General features: G+C 39.6%; 1 protein-coding gene across 2 annotated transcripts in view; it reads left to right on the top strand.

Annotated features, from left to right (window-relative positions):
- The window catches only part of VPS41 (VPS41 subunit of HOPS complex), a 181,563-nt gene that overhangs the window by 51,369 nt on the left and 103,486 nt on the right, over nucleotides 1–26,708 (top strand). For both annotated transcript variants that reach the window (XM_021703650.2, XM_044919922.1), the window contains exon 5: nucleotides 21,318–21,392. In XM_021703650.2, coding sequence (XP_021559325.1) covers nucleotides 21,318–21,392 — 75 coding nt within the window. The remainder of the gene's footprint in view (nucleotides 1–21,317; nucleotides 21,393–26,708) is intronic.

The following is a 26,708-nucleotide window of genomic DNA, read 5'->3' on the forward strand; positions in this document are numbered from 1 at the left end:
AGAGGCAGAGGGCTTATAAAGTGGCATAAGGAAACTTTCAGGGCTGATAGGTATATTTATTATATTGATTTTGGGGAGGGTTTCATGAGTGCATGTATACGTCAGGACTTATCAAATTTACACTCTAAATATGTGCAGTTTATTGTATGTCAATTGTATCTGCGTAAAGCTGCTAAAAAATAATAACTATAGAAAGATAAGCTACAGAAAAAAAATGAAATAATGTGTTCCAAGAGGTGATACTTACACATCAAAATATTTGTTATTTCCATTTATGTAAGCCCAAATTGTTGGGTATTCTTTAAGGTGCTTGACATTTATAAATGGCACCCTACAGAATGGGATCTAGGTTATCTAATTACTGGCTTCTTTGGCTTCTCTTTAAATTATGAGTCAAAAGAAAAATACTGTCTTCTATAAATTTTTGTATAACTTCCGTATTTCCAACCAATGAAATATGGTTGGGGAAAATACCAAAAGTTTAGCTCCATGAGAGGTGGAAGAATTTTGCCAGTATTATCAATATCTTTTTTCTGTTTTGGTCTGTTTTACATAAGTAATATCTGTTCTGTATTGCATATTCCTTTTTGGAAGGAGCACCACCTTTTATAGAAATGATAAATGACTGAGAGTGCAGTCACTGGATAGGTAAGGATTTGTTTTCCGTTTCCGTATAGCATGGGTGCTCTCTTTGAGGTGGGATAAAAATGGGCTTGTTTGAAATAATGGAGTGAGCAGTTTCTGTGCTAAGTGTCTTGTTGGGGTGTACATCTACCTAGTTAGCAGAAAGTCTACCAGAATTTTGTTAATTTTTTAGAAGCGTTTCATCTCAGGATTAAATGCCCTGTGAGATAGTGAGGTAGTCTAAAAATCTAATTCCCTTATACTTTAATGGAAAAAAATGAATATATTAGGGTACTTCCGTTGCTCGGTGATGGAAACCCAACTCGGCCAGGCTTAATCAACAGTGGGAAATACTGGCTCCTGTTGTAAATCAAGTTGAAGTGGGGATGCCAGGTTCAGATGTACCCATCTGAGATGACCCATACAGTCCCCATCCCTGGGACAGGCTCTCTTCATCTAGTGGGCATCATGGTCAGCCCATAGCCCAAGACTGATGTCAGGGCACTACCATCCTCATAAGTGAGATAGGACTCCTTCTTTAGTAACTCTGGCAGAAACCTGCCAGAAAGGGCCTTGATGGTCCTGGTTGGGTGTATAATTCTACCTGAAGCAGTTGCTACAGGTGGTTAATAGGATACTCTGGCCAGGCTTGAGTTAGGAGTAGGTATTGGATGGGAGAAGGAGGGAGCCCCACTCTAGCAGAATCAGTTTCTTGAAGTAAAAAGCTGGTCTGTTACTGCCTGGAGCTGTCCACGAGCTAACTTCCTAGTGCCTTATGCACGATGCTCAGTCTAGGAGTGATACTGGGGTGAACATCCTTGGGTGGGCTGAGGAGTCTGGTGACTGAGTCTTTCCTTTGAACACATCTTTGTGGTGAAATCACTCGTTCAGACGCTGTGAACACTTTTAAGGTTTTGCATTTTGGTATACTTAGATTATACCGAATTATACTCCTGCCGGCCCTGTATGAGCATACGTCACTGTATCTTGTCACCAGCATTAGCTGTTATCATTCAGAAATTCTCTGCCAGTAGATTTCTAGAAAATGGGAATTTATTGATTTACTTTGTATTTTTCTGGTTACTAATGAGGCTGTTTACTCTCTTGAGAATTGTTCATATACTTCGTCGGTATGTGTGTAAAGTTCTAAATTGATTTGTAATTAAAAGTTCACTGTTTACAAGGAAAAATAACAACATTGATCAGGGTGGATTGTGTGAAGGCTCAAAATCAGAAGTCACCAGCAAGTCAAATCTAACACTTGCCAGTAAATCTTCCTATTAAATGAAACACTGATGATTTTCTTCTAGGACAACATCCATTTTCACACTAAATTAATACTTTAAATCTGAACTGTATTGTTTTTGTTCATCACTTGTTTTGATTCTTTAAGTTCTATAAAAGCTCTAATCATAGGGTGTTTGTAGCAAATGTTAACCACATATTTTTGTTAAAATATTACTTCTACAATGGGCTCTTATAGATAATGAGGAAAACGCAAACAACCCAGAAAGAAACTGGACAAAGAGATGAACAGGAAGTTCTCAGATGGAGAACCCTACATGTCTCCAAGAACCATGTGACAAGATGCCATATTTCTCTAGTACTGATGGAATAGTCAGGAAAATGTGAAATTATCTCAACCATAAGATACCATTTCATACTCGTCAGTTTGGCAAAACATTTAAAAGTCTGATGAGTACCAGACACGAGACACTGGTGGCAGGCCAGGGAATTGGGCGCTCTCTTCAGGTGGCAGACAAAAGCATCTGGACACATCTCCTTGTCGGAAGTGTGACACATGCCTTCTAGTCTACGATTTATCTTCTAATTCCACATTTGTGGTATTTTCGGTTCAGAAGCTTTTTATTTGAATGCAGTAAATATATATTAATCTAATCACTTATAGTTTGTATTTTTTATATCTTCTGAGAGAAAAATATTTTGCCCTTACTAAGTCATAAAGATATCCTCTGTATAAAGTTTTCCTTTTTTTTTTTTTTTTAAGATTTTATTCATTTATTTGACACAGAGAAAGAGATAGAGAGAGAGAGCACAAGCAGGGGGGGAGTGGTAGGCAGAGGGAGAGGGAGAAGCAGGCCCCCACTGAGCAAGGAGCCCAATGCGGGGCTCGATCACAGGACCCTGGGATCATGACCTGAGCTGAAGGCAGACGCTTAACCGACTGAGCCACCCAGGTGCCCCTAAAGTTTTCCTTTTTACATTTAACTTTTCGTTCTTTCTCAAGAAAAAAAATTCCCACTGTTCTGTGAAGACAAGGATTTATTCCTTGGCATTAAGATGGAGTCTGCAATTCTTGCCTTGCCAGGAAAAAAAAATACACAAAAGTTTGCAACCCCCTGAACCTGCTGGTTTCCCATTTTCTTTCCCCTTTGGGCCTTAACTCGATTGCAGTATTGGAAATGCAACTAGTCTGGAACAGATGTGGGAAGAGAAGCGTTGACGGCATGGTTGGAGATTAAGGTGGACAGGGCCCAGCAGAAGGGAGGTCGGCCAGCTTCTGGAGTTGGCAGGATGTGGTCCTGAGGCAGGAGTTAGGCCGTGTGGGGCGCTGTGGCTGCCAGCCAGGCTTGGGCTCAGTCTCCCCATGTTCAGTAGTTCAGGCAGTTTACTTAACCTCTCACTTTCTTTCTCTGTGAAATGTAGAGCATATCTCAGCCCTGAGCAATATGATTAACTTGAGGATTATTTGAGATACACATGTAAAATATTCAGTGCAAGGCTCAATATTACCTGTCATGAGGAACCAGATAAAGCCAAGCATCTGATTGCTGGCATTTATGACACTTCCTGAAAGCTGTTATTATTTTTTTTTAATTCATTGATAGAATTCGCTTTAACAGTGTTCATTGTGTATAGGACATGCAAAGTTAGAAGAGGGAGGGACAAAGGAAAGGAAAAACAGGAAAAAGAAGGGAAGAAGAAAGAGAAACTTCCTCAACATACTCATTTTTACAGGCTGATTTTGCTGCCTGCTCCATTCCATCCTTTGTTTATTTGGGGTTTGGGTCCCTTTTATAGCATGTCACAAAGAGGTTTATTTCTGTGGTGTTGTAGGAACACGCTTACTTATGTAATGATGCTTTGTGAAACGTTCCCAGTGCAGGACTGGTGAGTTGACTTCAGGAATTTCTTTTTAGTGTAGAGACATGGCAAGTTCGTTTACAAGGTGCTTCTTTTGAGGACTACGGAGAGATGACAATCTACTTGGGAAATGCCTTAGTGGAGAATTGATAAAGCAGTGTTTTTACACTAGAGAGCATTATAACAATCTCTGTGGTGAAAGTACAGCTGCACTGGTGAAATTTTAAATGGTCTTTCTTCATCTTATGTCTGAAAAATAAGGCGTTTTCTATTTGATTAATAACTTGGTCTCTTATTTTTTTTAAAGATTTTATTCATTTGAGACACAGATATACAGAGATAGAGAGAGAGCATGAGCAGGGGGAGAGACAGAGGGAGAGGGAGAAGCAGGCTCCCCACTGAGCCAGGAGCCTGATGTGGGGCTCGATCCCAGGACCCTGGGATCGTGACCTGAGCCGAAGGCAGACACTTAACCATCTGAGCCACCCAGGTGCCCCTGGTCTCCGTTATTTAAACCATATATGCTGACCCTTTTTAGAGAAGTGATTTTTTTCCCCTCAACTCATGGAAGCACAAAGCCTTTACTTTCTCAAATGTTTTTAGGTAAATAGAATGCATTAGCGTTGTTGCTATTATTCAGTTTTAAATGAAAGAAAAAGTAAGAACATCTTTACTCCTAACAGATTTTTCCTTAATCATTGATGGTATCATTAATGTGCATATTGAGAATTACACAAGGTTATCCATGGGCTCCGTCAGATCTTCATTTTAGCTCTGCCGTCATCATGGATTTGCACTCTATTGGGCTTTCTGGACCTGCTTTTGGTGATGAAGTTTGTACTTCAAGGTGTGGCATAGCAGATGCTTAGGGCTTGGACAATCTAAGGGGTAGTCCTCTGAGACTTAATTTTAAAAAATAGTTGCTTGTTTCTTTTCCAGTTATATGGTTGCGGGGATGACAGTCCCATTTCTGTTGTATTAACTCCTCTAGAAAAATATGCTCTAGGGCAACGTTCTCTGGGGAAAAATGAATTTTGTTTCCTGGAATTGTAGCATTAGAACCCTGTAGTTTAGGAACTTCGGGGCTACTTGCAGAGGATACTGTATTCATGGTGTCCCCCTTCAGGCAAATTTATTTGGGTATTAAAACATTGGTATTTATTTCTGTGCTAAAGTATTACTTGAAATAATTTAGATGAGTTGGGTTGTGCGATGCATGGAGACATCTGTGTTATGAATTACCACAGGGACAGAAGGGACTGCTCTGCTCCTTCTCTGCCGAGTCCTGGCTCCCTGGCCTGACCACACTCAACTGCCCCCAGCAAGGTCCTGCCCTTGAATTAGACTGTGTAACTTTCAGAAGTCCTTGTTTCTTTATCAGCAGGGTCAAGTGGGCCAGACAAGGTATAGTCTCTTTTTGAATATAAATACTATAGTCAAGAAAAAGCCCATCTTTGCTTTACCGCAAAGACTAGACTTTTCCAGGCCCTTGCTGGATGTCATGTCTTTAGAAGGCCCTGTTCTCTTCTCCTCCTGGGGATTTACTTCCATCTCTGTGATGTTTATTCTCCTTCATGTGCCTCCATTACCTTGTATATCCCCTAGATTCTTTTCTGAGCTCGTTCTTTCTTTTGCTCACTCTTTATATTGCCACCACTCTTGGTCAACTCTTTATTGAATCTCACCTGGGTTATTGCAGTGAAACCCAGCCGATCTCCCTGCCTCATCCCCTCCTCCCCCCATCTATGCTTCACACAGCTGCCCATGCAGTCTTCCCAGAGGAATGGTGGGATTTTGTTACTCCCCTCCCTGAAAACACTCTAGTTCCCCCTTGATGCCTGTGGAATAAAACAGAGCTCCTCTCTGCGGCCCCCAGGCTTCCGCTGTCTCTGTGACAGGATCCCCCTCATTGTGGCCTGAGCTGTATCCAGACTTTGTCCTTTGGCTCTTGCAGCATTGTGCTTTCCTGTCTTTGCCTATGGAAATGCTCTATGTCCCACCTTCTTTGTGACAGCTTTCTGGATGGCCCCACACGGAAGAGTGCCTTTTTCATATTCATTCACTGCTTGCTTCTTATTCCTTCAGTCAACATTTTGTAAGTAGGTGCAAGGGATATAAAGAATGACAAAACACAGCCCCTGTTCTCAGGTCGAATAGGTTGTGGAGCTAGTCATATAGATAATGATCTGTAATACCATGTGTTAAATGATAAAATAGAATGTCACAAAGTGCTGGAATCCCAGACTCTGAGTACGCAAACACCTTGAAGGCAGGCGCTATTTGTCCACTTTTTCTTTAATCTGCTTTGTATCATGGAGGGTTTTTAGTAATATTAGTTGCTCTTTTGTTAAATGCATTTATTGGTAAATTTCTTTTCCGCACTATTCCCTTGAAAACCCTGATGACTTTGCATTTCTTTGGAGACTCTGCTTTCCTTTTTCTGTCACTCCTTCCTTTGTGTCTTTGTTGGATACATGTGTAAGTAAGGAAAATATTAACTCAGTTTAAGAATAGATCATTTTCTATCATACTTCACACATTATATTTTACCATTTTGAAAACTGTCGGTTGAATTTCTTTCCAGGTCGTTTATGTATGTAACACATGTTTATTCCTTTAACAGTGTCTTCCAGCAAAACAGACTGTTTTCTTACAATGGCCTCACGAACCCGGCACAGTGTCCAGTCGTGGGCCGGTGTTCAGCAGTTCTGGGGTGGATCTAGAAAGAGACACTTTGCTGGCTCCTTAATGCTGTTGCTCAGACTGATTTCCTATTCAAGTTTTCCTCATTCAACTGCCAAATTTAGTAGTGTAGACAACTATCCAAGGCATTAGAGGGAGACTTCTCCAAAATGTCCACTCTGAATTGTTCAGCAAATGGGCATTGCAGCCTCCAGGGAGAATGAGCTCGGACTGCAATTTGCCATTCATCCATCTCCCTGCAGAGGATGGCTGCAGGTTTGTAGCAGCCCCAGAAGGTCATGGTCTTGAATGTGAACAGTGCTTTGGTGGGCTGCAAGCCTCATTAAGGGCAAGGCCCCCATTTACTGTGCTCACCTGGCATCCAGCACTGTCCCTGGCATGTCCCTGGAATGAAAGAGGACTAAATAAATACATAAATAAGAGTAGACTAAAAGCCTGACTTGGCCTTTGACTGAAGCGGTGTTTTAATCAGAGCCCAGGTTGTGGAGGCCTGTGTTGAGTGCCTATCATGTGCAAGCCTGCCTCCTGCCATTGTCTGTGGGGATGTGGCAGGTGCAGGCAGAGGATGAAGTTTAACAAAAGGAAAACAGCACTAGGAATCAGCAGTGTGCCGGCTTCTTAGGAGGCAATCCCTTCCAAATCCTCCCCGTGCTTTTAAAGGTTGTTAGGATTTAGAAGACGAACATTGATGTAATAAGTCTTCTGCAGGCTGGAAGGCCGTTCTGTGCCGCTGCCTCTGTGAGGTTGTACTGACCTGGCTGGGTGCAGCAGCGGGCCGGAGGTCTGAGCCTCTCACCAGCCAGCTGTGCCCAGCTGTGCCCGGGGGCTGTGGGGCCTGGGGGGCCTGGGCGCTGGCAGGGGCAGGAGTCTGGGCTCTGAGGAGCCAGATGAGGTGGCAAATGCTACTGTCCCTGTACAGCATCAGAGTCACCCCCGCTGTGCTCTCGTGGGGGAGGTGGTGAAAACTCTTGATTAGAGGATACTCTTCTTTTTTTTTTTAGATTTTATTTATTTATTTGAGCGAGAGAGAGAGAGAGAGAGGGAGTGGGAGTAGGAACAGGGAGAAGGAGAAGCAGACTCCACTCTGAGCACGGAGCCCGATGTGGGGCTCCATCCCATGACCCTGAGATCATGACCGGAGCCAGAATCAACAGTCAGATGCTTAATTGAGCCACCCAGGCGCCCCTAGAGGATACTCTTAAAAGGTCAAAGTATTTAGGAATGTTTCAATGGTTTGCAATAGACTGATTGATAAGCATTCTTATAAATGCAGAAAATTTAAGCTCAAGTGTTAAAACCATCATGACACAATGAATGGACAGAATTCTTTTCTTTCCCAACAAGGTGACTCTTCCTGAGAATTTCTTTCCATTCTTCTCATTCCCAGGTAGTTTTTACTTCTTTTAGATGATTTTCAAGACACCGGTTAGAGTTTAAATCATTTTTCTAGGGACATTGATTTTCTAATAGGGTAATTTCAGTTTTTGATCATTAAAATACAAGTTAAATTTAAGGGGCAAATTAGAGATACTTAATACATTTGTTTTTTTCCTATCAAACAGCATTTTTGTGGAAGTTATAGAATATTTATTAAGGCTCTTGGGAGATGTAGACAGTGTACTCTTATCTTAAGGTAATCATTTTATATTTACTCACAGTTTTGCAGCATCAGAAGAAAGCTTTGATGAACCATAAAGCTACTTGAATCATGGAGGGGAATGTTCTGTAGTTCAGTAGACTGTGATGTTGGGAGAGTATTTTTGGAATTCTTGCATTAGGAATATAATGGACGGTACCTCAAATAGCAGACATGTAATTGTTTCACATTAAAATAACTATGCTTAATATTTTAACCAACATACAAGTTATTTAAAATACTTTTCGCTTAGAATCAACCTTGCTTATATAATAGGTTAGTACTTTATTTTTAGAATATGCAATTTTATTTTTTCAAGCTTTATTGCAATATAATTGACGTATATAATGTTATGTAAGTTTAAGGTGTTGTACAGCGTTATGATCGGGCACACACATGTATTTCAAAACGTTTACCGCAGTCAGGCTAACTTCTGCCTCATATAATTACCATTTGATGTTGTTATGGTGAGAATGTTAAACCTCTTCTCTCTTATAGCAACTTTCACGTATAGGATACAGTATTGTTTATTGCAGTCAACATACTGTACCTTAGATCCCCTGAACTTTCTCATCTTATAACTTTGTCCCTTTGACCAACATTGCCCTATTTCCTCACCCCCTCATCCCTGCAACCACCATTTTACTCAGTTTCTAGGAATTGGATGTTTTCAGATTCCACATATAAGTGAGATCATACAGTATTTGTCCTTTTCGGTCTAATTTACTTCACTTAGCATCTTGCCCTCAAGGTCCATTTGTGGTGTTGTAAATGGCAGGATTTTTTTTTATGCCTGAATAATGTTTCATATATATACACACATCACATTTTCTTTATCCATTCATCTGTTAGTGGACACTAAGGTTGTTCCCCTCTCTTGGCTGTTATGTATAATGCTGCAGTGAACGTGAGGGTACAAATCTCTTTGAGATCATGAATCATTTCCTTTGGATTTATACCCAGAAGTGAGATTGCTCTATCATGTGGTAGTTCTAGTGGTGATTTTTTGAGGAATCCCCACACTGTTGTCCATAGTAGCTGTACCAACTTACATTCCCACCAACAGTGCACCAGGGTTCCCTTTTCTGCACGTCCTCGCCAGCATTTGTTAGCTCTTAAAAAAGCTTTCCTAACAGGTATGACATGATAGCTCATCGTGGTTTTGATTTGCATTTCCATGGTCAATAGTGACGTGCAGCAGCTTCCCTGTACTTGTCAGCCATTTGTATGTCTTCTTTGGAGAAATGTCAGTTCAAGTCCTCTACCCATTTTTAAATCAGGTTGTTTTCTTGCTGTTGAGTTGTATGAATTCCTTGTATATTTTACATATTAACCCCAGACCAGATACATGGTTTGCACATAGTGCCCTCTGTTCTGTAGGCTGCCTTTTCATTTTGTTGATCATTTCTCTACTGTACAGAGCCTTTTAGTTTGATGTAGTTCCACTTGCAAGTTTTGGTTTTGTTACTTGATGTTTTTGGTGTCATGTCCAAAACATCATTGCCAGGACTGACAGGGAGCTTTCTCCCTATGTTTTCTTCTAGGAGTTTTATGGTTTCATACCTTACCTTGAAGTTCTTAATCCATTTGAGTTAATTTTTGTAAGTGGTATAAGATAGGGGTCCAGTTTCATTACTTACATAGGAATATCCAGTTTTCCCACCATTTATTAAGGGAACTTTCCTTTCACCATTGAGTATTCTTGAAACACTAGGTCACCATATATGCACAGGTTTATTTCTGGGCCCTTGATTCTGCATTGCTCTCGGTGTCCATGTTGATGTCAGTCCTATACTGTCCTGATCAATATAGTGTTGTAATATAGCTTGAAATCAGGAAGTGTGATGCCTCTGCTTTTTCTTGCTTACGATTACTTTGGCTATTTGGAGTCTTGTGGTTTCATATAAATTTTAGGATTTTTTTTTTCTATTCGAAAGGGAATGTATTTTTGAAAGTATAAATTTATAATTGGTCAGTAGTTGTTTGTAGAATAAAGAATATTTCAGCCACATTATCATACAAAATTGGAAACATAACTTATATGTGGTTGTTCCTCCTTTCACCACTACTCCTTCCTTTTATTCAGAGTGGAAAATAAGGACTTTGTAGCCTTTTAAGTTTTCTGGTTATTTCTCAGGTTGGAATGAATTGCTACTGACGGAGCATTTTTCTTCCATCTGCAGAAACAGCAGCTTCTGTTAAAAGCTGGATTATCACATCAAGAACCTCAAATTAATGTAGTTATTAAATCTTAGAGAGGTAGGATCATCTTTAAAACCTCACAAGAATACAGTTTTCTTGCATACTCATTTTAACAATGGAAAGCATTGTAGTGAATATCGTGGAGAAGTGATTGCTAGATGTGGCCTGTGAGCTCTTCTTCAGCTATTCAAGCCCGATACTGAGTATTGAAAACCTGAGATGAAATCTTAGAGCAACAGAGAAAATTTGAGAGTTTATAGCTAAAGGTTAGGTTGTTCTGGCCATAGACTAAGTCAGCGAGAAAATAAATGTTTGTTTTGTAGATGTGTAGAAAACCCTCAAGTAGGTGTATTTTTCAGAGACTTCTTACATCCAGCTGGAGGTCTTGCTCACCTCGGGGTGTATCATCAGGGGAGAGTAAAATAAGCAGTAAAAAGAGCTTTTCCCAAGTATGAAAGAACAGGCGTTTGCTTTTCACACGTGTAATGTAAGTGCAGCTTGCTTGCTAAGTGTGACTAAAGAGCATGAAGCTGCCCGGGCAACCATGTGGATGTTCGGATTGCTAACTAGTGGATCTCAGAGAACGAAAATGAAATCCATCTTCTGTTTCTTATTCAGTCCGCTCTGTGTCCATGGGGATGCAGCATTTGTGAAGGAATCAATTATCCATTTGTTAGTCAGAGGAGCCTTACAAATTATACATTAGCAAATTGATTTCTTAGGTTCACTGTTGGGGGACTGATAGCTTAAGGTGGGATGATGAGGAGTGTCGGGGGAAAAGAAGTTACCACAAAGAACACCATTAAAAGCAGCTTTGGAAATGACCGTGAATTTATTCCTAATTGAAGAGCTGACATAATCCATACTAAGTGTATTTATTTCAGGCATTTTACATTAGGTAATTGATTATCACATGAGGTGTACATGTTGGTAATTTTGCCTTTTCTTTAAATTTAAGAACTTGAGACCACCTGTAGAGGACTTGGGCATAGAAGGTATGGGCCGGTCCTCACCCCCTCCTGCTTACTCAGGCCTCTTTTTTTGTTCCATTAAGGAAACATTTTTGTATGTTCTATAGTGTCAGCTTGACATGATTGATTTTTGAACAGACTCACTTATATTGTCCAGAATTCCAAACCTGTCTCCATTAGGAATAAAATTGTAGCTAATGGAAAATGCAGCTGAGGCCATTTTTCTTGGGTCTTTTTTTTCTCGGGTCCCTTTTCTTGTTTACATCTACTCCAGTATCCCAGCTTTGCAGACACACCCCCTAAAGTCTCTGTGTAAAACAGGCAATTAGAAAACTCCATATTGAAGAAAGACGGACTCCTGCACTCCAGTTTCCCTCCTGTACCCTTTCTCCTTTTCCCATTTATTTCAAGTATGCAGAAATGGCAGAAATGCGTAAGGCATTTGTTCCTTTTCCTGTGAGGAATGATTACAGATGCCAGACCTGCTTCTTGTGCCATTGACAGCTGTAATGCTGAAATCCTGTTATTTATTTGTTCTTTATCAAATATTACGAAACTAGTCATAGAAACTGATGTGCGTACTGATGAGACTCAGTTGTCACTTTAGGTAAAAATGGGTGCTGCAGGTCCCCAGAGTGATGGCTTTAACAATTAAGATAAATTTTGCTATCTTTTTGGTTTTAAATTAAAGAACTGACTACATAGTCATTTAAAAATATTTATCTTTGGATTACGAACAAAATAAATATATGCTATAGAAAATTAGCAAAACATAGAAAAGGACCGTCTAAACAATGATAGTATCTCAGCACCCAGATAAAACCAGTGGTAATATTTTAGAGTATCTACTTCCAGTCACATATGTTATGTACAAATAGCTGTAAATACAGTTGTATTTATAAACACTGGATGGTTTACTCAGAGCTAGCCGAATTGTGAGAGTTGAGGGCACAGTCTTCCAGATGAGTGAGTTTGCTGTAGACTTGCAAGACCAACTACAAGATCTGGGAAGTTCCCAGATGCACTCTCATTAATAGTTAGTTAGAGGCCTCACAGAACTCACTGAAAGTTGTTATACTCACAATTACAGTTTATTACAAGGAAAGGATACAGTCAAAAAATCAGCTAAAGGAAGAGATGCATAGGACAGACCCTGGGATGCAAGATTCCATCGTCCTCAGGACATGTTACCCCCTGGCATAGATGTGTGACAACCAGGGAAGCTCCCATTGCTGGTCAGGATTTTTAGTGGGGATCTGTTATGTAGGCATGATTGGTTGATGGTTGTCCACATGGTTGAATTCAGCTTCCGGATTGGGGGTTGATACCCTGTGACCCAAAGCCCCCGCCTGCAATCACAGGGTTAGTCTTTCTGGCGTGGCCCACTGAAAGACTGTGAGGTCTTTCACCTTTAACACATTCCTATCAGGATAGATTATCTCCCAGAAACCAAGAGTAAAGACCTGACTTCTCTTGGATAAAGTCAGATTCTTTATTTTACTTTTTTAAGATTTCTTTATTTGAGAGAGAGAGAGGGAGGAAGAGCACACACACATGTGAGCAGGGGGAGGGGCAGAAGGAGAGGGTAAGAATCTCAAGCAGACTTCCCAAAGAGCGTGGAGCCTGACTTGGGGCTCGATCCCATGACCCTGAGACCATGACCTGAGCTGAAAACAACAGTTGGATATCCAATCAATCAGGCACCCCAAAGTCAGATTCTTTATTGTATAATACATTTTTTTTTTTAAAGATTTATTTATTTGACAGAGAAAGACACAGTGAGAGGGAACACAAGCAGGGGGAGTGGGAGAGGGAGAAGCAGGCTTCCTGCGGAGCAGGGAGCCCGATGCGGGACTCGATCCCAGGACCCTGGGATCATGTCCTGAGCCGAAGGCAGACGCTTATCCGACTGAGCCACCCAGGCGCCCCTGTATAATACATTTTTTAAACTTAGTTTTTTTGTTCTTTTAATTTTCATCGTTTATATTCCTTGCTTTTAGAAATTTAGATAATTTCCATTTCTTAGTGTCTTACAAAAGAAACCTGCTGTGGAAAGTGTCTTTGCAAAATAATTTTGTTGTTGTTATTTTAAAGATTTTATTTGGGGCGCCTGGGTGGCTCAGTCGTTAAGCGTCTGCCTTCGGCTCAGGTCATGATCCCAGGGTCCTGGGATCGAGTCCCACATCGGGCTCCCTGCTCGGCAGGAAGCCTGCTTCTCGCTCTCCCACTCCCCCTGCTTGTGTTCCTGCTCTCGCTATCTCTCTCTCTGTCAAATAAATAAATAAAATCTTTAAAAAAAGAAAAAAAAAAGATTTTATGTATTAGAGAGAAAGAGCGAGAGCACAAGTTTGGGGGGGATTGGGGGGGAGAGGCAGAGGGAGAAGCAGACTCCCTGCTGATGAGGGACCTCAATGCAGGACCCAATCCCAGGACCCCGAGATCATGACCTGAACCAAAGGCAGACACTTAACTGACTGAGCCACCCTAGGCACCCCTCTTACTTCTTCTTGTGTAAAATAGGCAATACATATATTTTTAAAAAGTTTTTTTTTTTAATCTCAGAGAAAGAGAGTAAGAGCACTGGTGGGGGGGTTGGGTTAGGAGGGGGCAGAGGGAGAGGGAGAGAGAATCTTAAGCAGAATCCACACTGAATGTGGAGCCCAGGGCAGGTCCAGTCTCACAACCCTGAGATCACTACCTGAGCCAAAACCTAGAGTCCAACGCTTAACCTACTGCACCATCTAGGCGCCCCAGACAATACATATTTTGAAGATTTTTGATACACATTGTCAAATGATCCTTAGGAAAGTTTCTCCAAATTTGAATTCCCACCAGTAGGGTATGAGGAGTGTCTGTAAGCCAAAACTGGATATTTAAACAATCTTTGCCAATTCCATAGGCAAAATGTCTTGTTGTATTTATTTGTTGTTATTACTAAGGTTGACTCTTTTCCTTGTTTACCTATAATTTGTACTATTTCTTTTGGGAGTTGACTGTTTTACTTGGTTTGATTTACATGATAAGAAGTCCAAATATTTTCAAAAACTAAAGAAGAATTTAAAGTGTACAATAAGCTGTAAAGTTCTTTGCAGTGTACATGACAAGAGATAAATATCCCTAATCTTTAACTGACCTCTCATGAATCAGTTTTAAAATTATGGACATCCCAGTAGCTAAACAGTTTCTAGAGGAAGAATCAATCCTCTAGATTGGATTCATGCTTAGAACTTATAGTTTAAGGTTGTAATTTTTACTGATGTATTTACTAGATTTTCTCTCCAATTTTATTTGGTGTGACTTATGAAATATAAAATATTTGTACTTTCACATTAAAATAGGGAAAGGAAGGAGGTAGTAAATAAACATGTGCTAAATACCTTATCTTCTAAATGAGTCAGTGTATACCATTGCATTGATTTGGAGTGAGAGATAATTCAAGTAGAATTTCTAAAACTTTAAAAATAATCACTAATAGAATACAAACAGAATGAACAGCATTTAAATTCTCCCTGGATAGACAAAAGAATTTGAGTAATATAGCAAAAGAGTAATAATGGAATGGGGAAACATAATTCTAAAAAGTGCAAAATACTTTGTTACTAAAAGAAAAATATCCTCAGCTTTGATATTTGAAATAAATATTAAGCATGTTGGCAATAAAAATGTGAGGAAAAGTAGAGTTTAAGGCAAAAGAGTATTAGCCAGCAGACCACATATTGTATTGATTACATTTAGGGATAAAAGGAAACTTTTTCATACCTTTGATGTGCCAGATTATAGGACATCTAATATCTAGACCAAAACTTACTTGAAATTCAGGGAGAAATGGGCAAAACTACAGTTGTAATGGGAAGTTTTGAAACATGTTTCTATCAGTCTTTGATAGATCAAGAAGAAGAAAGTAAATAAGGATACATAGAAACTAGTTGATAATAAATAACATTAGAAATACGCGTACTTTGAACCAGAGATTATGTGTTCGTTGGAAATGAATATCTTAGGTTTCAAAGAGCAATTAATTTAAAAAAATATGTTATACAAACCACATTTCTGACCACAATTGTAGTTACACTAGAATTTTATTAATAACTAGATAAATAACCAAGTAATACTGTCACCATCCTTAGAAATAAAACAAAATAAAATGTTACTTTTCTCAAAGAGGAAATAATTATTGCAATTACACATTATTTTTTGGCTTCTAATTTATGGCCAATTTGTATCCTTAAAGGTAAATGCCAGATATTTGATTATTTTATGGTTAATAGATGAGCAGCAAGAACTAAGGCACACTATATTAATGTGAGGAAGTTACAGTAAGGTCAACAAAATTGTTCTAAGACAAAAAGGGAAAATTAATATATAATAAATTAATAAGATAGAAAACATTAAAAACGACATTTTCATATTTGCAAATGTAAAATAGGAAAAATAATAGTACCTTCTTCCTAGAATTGCCGTGAGGAATAAATGGTACACGTGTGTCACTCTTACAGCCTGATGCCCAATAAGCCTATAGGAAATGTTAACTCAGCAGTAGGAGGAGGAGGAGGAGTAATATCATTAGTATTACTAAAATATTAAAAGAAGAAAAAGTAAAATAAAAAAATTTTCATCTCAAGAATATGAAATGGAGTATTTTCTGGGAAAACCAAGATGACCAGAACAGAACAAGAACATTTGAGTTGCTTGACAGTCATGGGGGAAAAAACATGATCTAAGAAATAAGCCACTGAAGGTATTGACCCCAGACATTTTCATGGGCAAGTTCTTCTTAATTTTACTTTAAGTTTTTAATGTTTATTTTTATTGTGAAATACAACTTGACAAAGCACATAAAATATGCAGTGAAACAATAGTTATAATGCAAACCATCATGTAACTAGCATTCTGTTGAGAATAGACAGTGTGAAATCCCCCTCCGCTCGAAGTTCCCTTAGAGGGACCCCACTGCACTGATCTTTATAATTGAAAATGCTTAGCTTTTCTTTTTCATTTTCTGCCCTCTCTGGTTACCCCCTGTGCACTGTCATAGAATTTTCCCTATTTTTGTATGTTGTGTAAATGGAATCCTATTATACATACCAGGAAGGAGAAAAGGGTGCTTGCAGGCATTGCCACTCCCGGAATAAAATAAAGTGCAAGACCTCCAAGGGGAAAAGTATCACATTTTATTTGGAGACATTAAAGAAGGTCTAATAAATGGAGAAAGGCTCCAGGTTTATGGATTAGAAGAGTCAATATTGTAGAGATATCAAAGGGAAAGCTTTCAACATTTCACCATTAAGTGAGAATGAGGACTTTTCATCCCACCATGCCAACAGTTTTTACCAGGAATGGGTGTTGAGTTTCATCACTTTCTGCGTCTGTTGAGATGATCTTTTGATATTCCTCATTTATTTTCTTAATGTAGAGAATTCTAATATATTAGTTCATTTCCCTATGTTATACTAGCCTTAGTATATGCTGACTTTATTAATATTTTCTTTTTTTTAAAAGATTTTATTTATTTATTTGACAGAGAGAGACACAGTGAGAGAGGGAACACAAGCAGGAGGAGTGGGAGCAGGAGAAGCAGGCTTCCTGCTGAGCAGGGAGCCCAGTGCGGGGCTAGATCCCAGGACCCTGGGATCATGACCTGAGCCGAAGGCAGATGCTTAATGACTGAGCCACCTAGGCGCCCCTTTATTAATGTTTTCTTTAGGATCTTTCCATTTATGTTCATGACTGAGATTCACTTGTACTTTTTCTTTCTCATAATATCCTTGTTGAGCTTTGTTATTATAAGGTTATGCTGGCTTGCTAAAATGATTTGGGAAACATATCCTTTCTGTTCTGTTCTCTGTAAGAATTTGTGTGTGATTGGAATTTTTTATTCTTTGAACTCTCTCATGAATTTATTGTAGTGAGTGAGTTTGACAGTGAATAAGATAAATAAGTAAAACACATAGTAAGGTAGGTAGTGGTAAATGCTACAGGGGAAAAATAAAGCGGTGAAGGAGTTGTGATGTTTGGGTGAATGTTGAAATTTTAGATTGGTGACCAGAAAGCATCCCTGAGAAGGTGACTACCAGTGAGGATTTGGCGGAGACGCATTCCAGGCAAACAGGTGCAAAAGCTCTAAGGCAGGAAGAGAGCAGGAAGGTCATTGTGGCTGGAGGAGAGAGAATAAGGCAGAGCATAGATGAAGGGAGACCTTGGCGGGAGGGCTGGAACCAGATTGTTGAGGACTCTCAGCTCATAGTAAAAACTTCGGGTTTTATCCTGAGATGGGAGGCCATTGGAGGATTTGAAAGGGATGACATTATCTGATCAACCTGTTAACAATAGCTCTCTGCTGGTTTTGAGAACAGACTTCTGGGAGAGTGACAGCAGAAGCAGGTCCACTAGGTAGGAAACTATTAGGATGATCCAGACAAGAATGATGGTGGCTTGGATGGCAGCTCTAGGGCTGGTGAAAGTGGCCCAAGTCTGGATAAATCTGGTTTACACGATGATAAGAATTGCTGACAGAAACACAGTAGAGTGTGAAAGAAAAACAGGTCAAGAATGGCCCCAAGGTTTTTTGCCCTGAGCAGCCAGAAGAATGTAGTTGTCCTTAACCAGGATGAGGGAAACATTAAGAAGGGCCCTTTCATAAGGGAGCATTACGATCTTGGGTTGGGATACACTTTAGTTGAGATGCCTGGTAGGCATCTAAGTACATCTGTAAAATAGGCAGTTCTGTATATTGGTCTGAAAGAGGGAGGGGCCCGGTCTAGAGATAAAATTTAGGAGTCAGTTCATGGCTTGGAAGAAAACCAAAGGAAGAGAAGAGCCACAAAGGACTGAACCTGAAATATAGAAATCAGGAGATTGGGAGAATTCGGCCAAAGACACAGAGAGGGAAGCTGGAAATTTAAAAGAAAACCAGACAAGTATGGTATCCTGGAAGCAAAGAGAAGGAGAACGTTATCAGCAGTGTTACATCCGCCTATTAAAGTAAGTTAGCTTTGAACATTGACCACTGTGTTTAGCAACATGAGGGTCGTTTCATCTTTAACTTCACACGGAAGCCTAAAAATCCCGAAAAAAGCCAAGGAAAGTGGAGATCTTTGGCTCAGTCTTGCCTTTTACCAGGTAACAGAACATACTATGTGTATTATAATTAAGTCAATGATGAATCGATATAGCAACAGACAAAGAAACCACAATTGAAAACCCAGAAGGTTATCTGAGGGCATGTGAATATTTACTTTATGACAAACAGTTCTCTTCAAGAGAAGGATGGATTATTTAATAAATGGGGCTACCCCAGCTGGATATCCATTTGGGAAAAAAATGAGTCCCAAAAGTATTAAAAACTTATACATACATTAGAAATAAAGCAATAGCCATCTTCCAATTTAAAAAAAAAAAAGGAGACCACATACAATGTCTGGGTGAGGTATTGTACCAAGACCTCCTACCCTAAAAATAAAAAGGAAATTAACAAGAAAACAACAAGCATGTCTGTAGAAAAATGAGTAAGAGCTGTCTGTGAATAAGCTCAACTGCTTGGACAAATTAATTGGCCAGCAGACATAAGGAAAATGCTTATGTTTATTAGTAGTCAGGGAAATAAATCAATAATATTGATCTTTGGCAGAAAAAAAAGTAAAAAAAAAAATTCTGTTGCTCACAGGGATGTGAGGGAAGGGAATCTCAAACTTTGTAGATCTGCTTTTCCCTGTAACATTGCTAATGTGGTGGTACAGATTCTACTCGGGAAAGAACACATTGTCATGAAAAGTCTACCTAGCCACTGAGAAGGACTGTGGTTCCACATAGCTCTCAGAAACTCTTGAGGCCTCCTTTTCCTTATCGTGAGGTGGTGACGACCATGTGTCCGCTGCTGTATCTGCTGGGTCTTTGAAAATGATGGAGTATGACCTGGAGAGGACTGACACAGAGTCCCAGAGTCCAAGAAGAAAATCACATAAATTGTGACATATATATGGGAAGGAAATACACTTCTTAATTGTACATTGTTGTAAAGAAGGGCCTTATAAAGAAGGACTGCATTCAGCGGCGGATCTCAGTTTTGTAGGCCTGGAATGGCACCATCCAGTAGAACTTTCTGCAGTGAGGAGAATGTTCTGACTCATGTGCTGTCTAATACGATAGCTGCTGGTCACATGTGGTGGTTGAGCACTCGGCATACTTCGATTTTGTTTAGTTTTGATTCTGTACAGTCACATGCAGGTACTACTGTGCTGGACAGGACAGCCTATCAGCATTGATAGACTATGTGCCCCTATTAAAATGTAATTTGAGATAGATTATAACCAAATGCCAGTTAAATTACAGTTAAGGGTGTGCAGGGTTTATATTTGCCAAGAGTAGATGGGTATTGAAATGTTGGTTTATGAACAAAATGATGAGCGTCAGGAAACTGGTCCCGGAGGATTCTCAGGGAGGAAAGCATTTATCCAAAGAAGACTATAGAAGCTGAGCAGTCGGGCCTCTCAGTCAGGAGTCCAGATGCGCTGGCCTCACTGCTTTCCCAGTTCGGCTTGTATTTTGTTTTGCGTATTCCTTGCCATCCGTCACACTCCCTGTGCAGGATGCCTGTCCCCTGCTCTCTAGGTCAGATCCCTGGCTCTTTCTCTGTTGTGATTCTCATCCATGGACTTGGGTTTATTCCCCTGTGAAAGGGATCAAATATCTATCTACAAGGTCCTTTCCTTGTTTAACATTCTAGAAACTTTTTTTTTTTTTTAATTTTGCTTATTTATTTGAGAGAGACAGCACGAGTGAGGGCAGAGGGAGAGGGAGAAGCAGTCTCCCTGCTAAATAGGGAGCCAGACACGGGGCTGGGTCCCAGGACCCTGGGATCATGATCTGAGCTGAAGGCAGACACTTAACCAGTTGAGCCATTCAGGCACCTCAACATTCTAGGAACTTTTAAGGAGATAGGTTGCTTTTCATAGGCTGCACTTCAGGAATGTTGCTTGTGCGGTGATCAACACGAGGAAGGACTCTGGGGCCAGCTGTCTCGTCCTGCGACTGAGGAATTTCTCTCAATAGCATCAGTCAGGGGGTGGCCTTCTGAGGTCTGGGGGTCTTGGTCTGCCCTAACCTTTGCTTACTAGCTCTGAGATACTTTCCACTGAGAAAGGAACATTCCATTTTGTATTTTTCCATTTATTCTTATCAACAAGCCAAATTATCTTAAGGTTAGATACTTTAAAAAACGAATTCTCAGACTCGTGTCATAACTGATGAAGGCTTTTCTTTCCATGCTTAGTTTGTTCGATCGTGTTTTGTGTAAAATAGCAGGAAACTGCCATTATTTAAGAAGGGAAAAAAAAAAGCTTGCCATTTTTTAATGTTGTCAACATTTACCAGTTTTTACTTCTATTGGAAAATCCACTTATATGAATGTTTTAGTAAGGAAACAGTTGGCTACATAGAAAACTAGAAAGCTGTGAAAAATCATAAAAGTCCCGTTGTGTATTTACGCCTGGGAAAATACATTCGAAGTAGAATGCCTGATTTCGGTCTTGACAGATTTTTAAAATTTGAGATTACTCAAAAGAAGAGGCATAACAAATTAGTGACTATCAACTAGACCCTATGGATTTCCCCCCAGAAAGTACTAAGCATAAAGTGTAAATACAAAGTTGATTTAGTGATTTATGAGAGAAGAACGTACCAAACTAAAACAGTGAAGATTTTTCTTTACCTCATGATTTTTTATTTTGGCGTTTGTTATGTTCTTTTAATGGATTTGGTTGGGAAGGAATTTTGGAATGGGGAGTAAATAGAACAGAATAAATAAAAAGACATATAACCTGTAACAAAAATAACATTTTAGCTGGGACTGAAGCACGTGCAATACATAATTTTGAGAAATCTTAGGTTTCCGGGTTTATTATATGTGTGAGAGCAAAGCTGTACTTTACCATTTTCATTTGCAAAAACCGAGTATGTCTTAGACTTACACATCTAAACTGATAGTTTGTTTCACTTAAATAAAGAGCCAAGGCATTTGGTTGTTGATGTATATATTTTCCTGAAGTTTTACATGTTTGTTTGTTTGTTTGTTTGAATAGAGTCCCGTGAAGATAAATCAGATTAGCCTGGATGAGAGTGGAGAGCACATGGGCGTATGTTCAGAGGATGGCAAGGTATGGCGATGACATGGGGACGTGGAAAACACTGTCTGGTTCTGAGCTCTGGGATGGTCTCCAACTCCAGGGGCTTGGAAACGCACTCTGCTTGCTGTATACCTGCTTTAGGAGAACCTTGATTATTCTTTTTGGGTATTGGACTTGCTTCCGATTGCTCATAATTAAAGTAAAATATATGTCGCACAAATGTACCTTAGGAAAAGTAATTACAAGAATGTCAATAATGTAACTAGTATTAAGCTGATTAACAGCTGTGGCAGGGGGAACTGTCACCTTAATCATTACTGCTGTGCCACTTACACTTCAGTGACTAGTCTGCAGTTCCTGCAAGACAGTAGTTTAATGCCTTTCCACCATAAATCCACAAAATTGGATTTTGTGGGCATGATTTCTGTGGGCCGGTGGTTTTCATTTTCACACAAGTTATGAATGTTTCTCTTGAATTATAGAATCTTTTGATAAGCAATCATAGTTTATCAGAAGAATAAAGTATCTTACAATGGCCACGTTAAATAAACGTAAAATCAATATATGTACAGTTTTCTAAAAACCTGGCACCCACTTCCTCAACCGAGGACATACATCATTTGTGCAGTGTATAACTAACAATTATCAGTGCTTCTTGCTGATGTTGAGCTGTGACATTTAGTGGTTGTGGTGATTGATTTTCCACTTATAAGAATGTCTTTTTTGTTTCTCAGTCGATGGAAGTCTTTTCTAATGTTGGTTTGCAATGATAAAATTCTAATGCACAGTGTATGTAAGCTACTTTTCTAAAATAACAGTTTGAGAAGAAAGTGCATTAAGAATCATTACATGATCTTACATATTCCTGACTGAATAGAGCACATTTCCTAATCTAATTTTGTATTTTTACATGATCTAAATTCAGTGGGTCATTAAGATGAGTAAATGAAAAACAGTGTACTCCATGTAAAAGATTTATACTCATTTAATCTATTAGCAAAAGAAAAATAAGTCCTCTTGACACACAAGAATGCATTTTATATATCTAAGCTTGATATTGCCCAAAAGGTCTTTTGAAATGGTAATTGGAACACTGTGCTTTCCAAAGAACACTGTCAAATTTTACAGTACTTTCTAAAATTTCGAGGTGGGCTAGACTGTCAGGGAGGTGAGGGAGGAGTTGGTACGTATGGAAATTGAGAATTATCCAAACAGTTGAAACCTTTTTGTATTTATGAACTTGTAAAGGAAGGTCGTCTTTATTTTGTGTTCTTAAAGATAAGGAATTCCTTCTGGACTGACAGCCAATTTAGTTAAACTAAATTGTTGAAAGAGTATTCATTTTTCAAATTGGAAAAGAATTTTTACCAAAATACTTCATCAAGGAATTTTCGAACTTTAAATGTTGAATAATTATTATTTGAAGTGGCAAACTGGGATATTTTAACTCTGTCTAGTGGATAATGACCCTCAGATATCACCTGGTACACTTCTTGGCAAATACCTGTTTTCTCATTTAGGCAGATTTTTAACTGCCATATTTTGGTGTAGACCTGTGATACATTTTTGAAAATAGTTTTCACATATGTTGTATTAGCATTGAAAGAAGTGAAAATACATATTTTGGTGCACATAATTTATGTAAGCTAGCAGTATTGGGAAAATTAAGTAGCTAGTATAGAATGATCTGGCAAAGTGGTCAGTAATGATAAAAACAAAGATTATTACAAAGATAAACTCCAGATATCTAGATCTAATGCATCTTTAAATGGCTGTTGTGATTTTTCTTTCTTTAGTGTATTAAGACCCCTAGATAAAATGTGTCGCCTTCATACATAAACTAGAATCAATTTAGTGTAGAGGGCAGAGTGGGGATATTCTCTCTTAAAATTTTGGAGATGTTGCTCCCTTTTGTCTGACCTTTATTTTTGTGGACATGTCTGAGGCTAGCATACCTTTGTTCTTTCACAAAACCTTTTTAATTTTTTTTGTTGTTGTTCTCTCTTGGAGCTTAGACTAATAATAATAACAACAATAAAACAGTATACGGCCCTTGTAGTTCAGTTTGCTAAGTTATGTCTTGTTCGGGTCTATTTTCATTAATTTTGTCTGGAACACAGTAAGTCCTTTTGATCCATATACTGAAGTATTGTTTTCATTTCAGGAAAGTTTACTTCAGTTCTGATTTTGATTATTGCTTCAGTTCCATTTATTTTCATTTCTTCAAAGAAACCCAATAATACTTAGGCTGGAGGCAGTTATGGTGCAGAGGCTAAACGCTGGCTCCATATTCCGCCTGCCTGGGCGGGATTTCGGCTCCCCTGTGTTAGGCCGGCCTCACGGCTTGGCCTCCCGTTAGCTTCCTCTGCTGGGCAGTGGGCACGCTGGGGGCCCTGCCTGGAACGTTGCCAGGTGCTGGGTGGACGGTGAGCCCTCTGGGTTTATGTTAACTGTTTTTACTGCTAACCATTCACTTCTTAGCCCATTGCAGACTGGCCTTTCCCCCCTCCTACATTATTGTACTTAAACTTTTCAAGGGAAGAGGGTGAATGGATAAGCACCATTCACTCTTCTCCTTTTGAAAATGTGTATATCGTAAGGAAAACTGGTCGTACCGCGCGTGGGTGGCACGCACACAGGCGCCCCCACGTGTTTGTGCTTTTCTTTCTCATGGTTTTTCTCCTCGTCCTTTCTCTGTAGTCAGGGAGTTTCTTGTTCGTTCCCTTTGCTGATTTGCTTTTATTCCAATGTCAGCTTTGCCTCATGCAATAGTTTTATTCTATCTTGGATTTTTAATTTTCCTGAAGTCTTTCTATTGCTCCCAGCTCTATTTTCATATCAGCCAGATATATATTTAATTTGAAAAAAAATTTACAACTTCTTGTATTTCTTTCTTTCTTTCTTTTTTTGTTTTAAATATTTTATGTATTTATTTGACATAGAGAGCACAAGCAGAGGGAGCGGCAGGCAGAGGGAGAGGGAGAAGCAGGCTTCCCACCGAGCAGGGAGCCCGATGTGGGGCTTGTGACCTGAGCCGAAGGCAGACGCTTACCTGACTGAACCACCCAGGTGTCCCTCTTGTGTGTTAGAGTGCCAGGCAGTATAGTCTAAAGGTTAGGAATGGATTCGTGCTGCCACATTTTAGCTGTGTGATGTCAGGTATGTTATTCCTATCTCTCTGTGCCTCAGTCCATTTCCTCCTCTATAAACTGGGGATAATGATAGTACCTGCCTCGTTGATTATTAGAAATAAATGAGTTAATATTTGTAAATTGTTTGGAAGAGTATGAGAACAGAAGAAACAATGCAGTAATTGGCTGTCTTTCTGCTCCAGACTCACAGAGGTCTTTTGTTCTTAGTGAAGTCACTGAACAGTTTTCCAATTTTCTTCCTTTTCTTCCTTTTCCTTTTTTCCCTCTTGAGTCATCAGAAGTGTGTTCTGCAATATCCTTTTTATAGACTTTGTGTGTGTTTTTTGTTGCTTGTTTATCCATCCCAGAACAAGGAGAAGAGCTCTTTTCTGAATCCAGGTTAGCAAACATGTTCTTTGTTTGATTGCTCTTGGCCTTGTTTGTTAGCATTTTGCATGTTGTGGAATCACCTTCTTTGCTCCACACAGGGGCCCCATAAATGAGCTTGATTTCCCCTGACCAGAGGTCATCAGTTAAAGCAGCTCCCCCAGTGACATGGGAGCCTCTGCAGCCACCTCTCCCGGGTCTCTGATGCTCCTCATGGGTGGAGAAAATGAAAACCAGTCTCCTCTGTGAGGGTCTCTTCAGCTCCCACCCTAGATGGAATGGCAGTTTCCATGTTCATCCCTGGTCCTACTCGACCTGTTGCTGTTTGGAAGCTGGGGTTTGAGAGAGAGACCGTTTCGAGGGAAGTACGGCCTGGCAGGTTGTCCGACCCTCTGGCCACCTCACTCATGGTTCCTCTCCATCAGATGGGCTACGTCGCCCGGTTTTCTGGTTGGCAAATACATAGAACTCCATGCTCAAGTGGAGAAGAATATACACCTTCTTTGCTGTTCCATGAAGGTAGGTTTTCTTTATTTCAAGCAGTAAAACACATATCACATGCCTTCCATGGCCCTCACGTGGCCCTACGGGTCTGGAGTTAATGAGAAATTGCCAGGACTGCAGTAGATTGGCCGTAAGGCCAACTGCTCTGAATTTTCTTTTTCTTCATTAGGTGTTTTTGTGACTAGTTGGGGGAAGTTGTTAAAGGATACCATTTTCAAAAGTATCCTCTCTATTTTAGCCTTTAGTTACAGGTTCTTATCTGGGATGAGATCTTCCTTAAAGCCAGAACTCTCTAGGCAGCATTCAGCAGATTCCTTTCACAGACGAGTATGATATTCACTGACAAAAGTGGCAAAATAAATAAAGAGGGAGGGAGAAGAAATAGATAAAAACTGTTTTTGGATTTTATTAGCTGTGGTAGTATAACTTGTGACTAGCTCTTTTGGCCTGTCACATCAGTGAAATGAACCAAAACATCAAAGGGTGATTTTACAAATCACCCTGCTTGTACTGATCAAGTTTATGAGATTTGTCCTGTGGAAATTACAGTGTTTTCCATGTTGAAGGAGACAATAGGAATATTTGAGGAAGAGGTTATTCAGTTAAATGTAGCAATAGGGACTGACCCCAGAGTTGTAGTCTGTTCGCTTTTCTGTTGATTCCCCCTTATTCTACTATTACATCTCCAATATGGGTTCATAATTTTTTTAAATATGGGTTCATAATTTTTAAAGGGGCACTTATCCCTGGTAATTCATAATTTAACTTAACCATTAGAATCACAGTCCTAATATTTATCTTCTGTTTACTGGTGCTCAGTGTTTTTCAGCGGGTTCATACATCATTTATTTACATTTCATATACTTTTCCCACCATAAAAATAAATCACCGAACTTTTGTTCTTAAAACCACCTTTACCCTCCTGTAGCCAGAAGGATGCTTATCCATTGGAATGAATGGTCTGCTTCATTTAGTTTCAGCTTTGGTCACAAAGTTGCCTAATTCAGAGTCTGACGTTCACCTTCCCTTTAGTTTGGTAAATATTTGGGACTTTTGGATGTTTTTTTCCCGGTTCCACTTTTCCTACACTTTCCGTAGGAAGATATCTTATTTCCATATTTTAAGCTGGCTCATATAATGTTAGTGTGTAAGAGAATAGGTATGGAACACTCTTCTTGCTTCTTACAACCTTGGCCAAGTCCTTTATTTTTTGGCAGTATCATCTGATAAGCAGGCATAATGGTGTTTGCTCTCATACCTAGCAGTGTTGCTCTAAGGACTGCATGAGGCAGGGCAGGATTTTCAGTGCTAGCTACATTTAATT

The sequence above is a fragment of the Neomonachus schauinslandi genome, chromosome 12 (genome assembly GCF_002201575.2).
Source record: "Neomonachus schauinslandi chromosome 12, ASM220157v2, whole genome shotgun sequence".
NCBI lineage: Eukaryota > Metazoa > Chordata > Mammalia > Carnivora > Phocidae > Neomonachus > Neomonachus schauinslandi.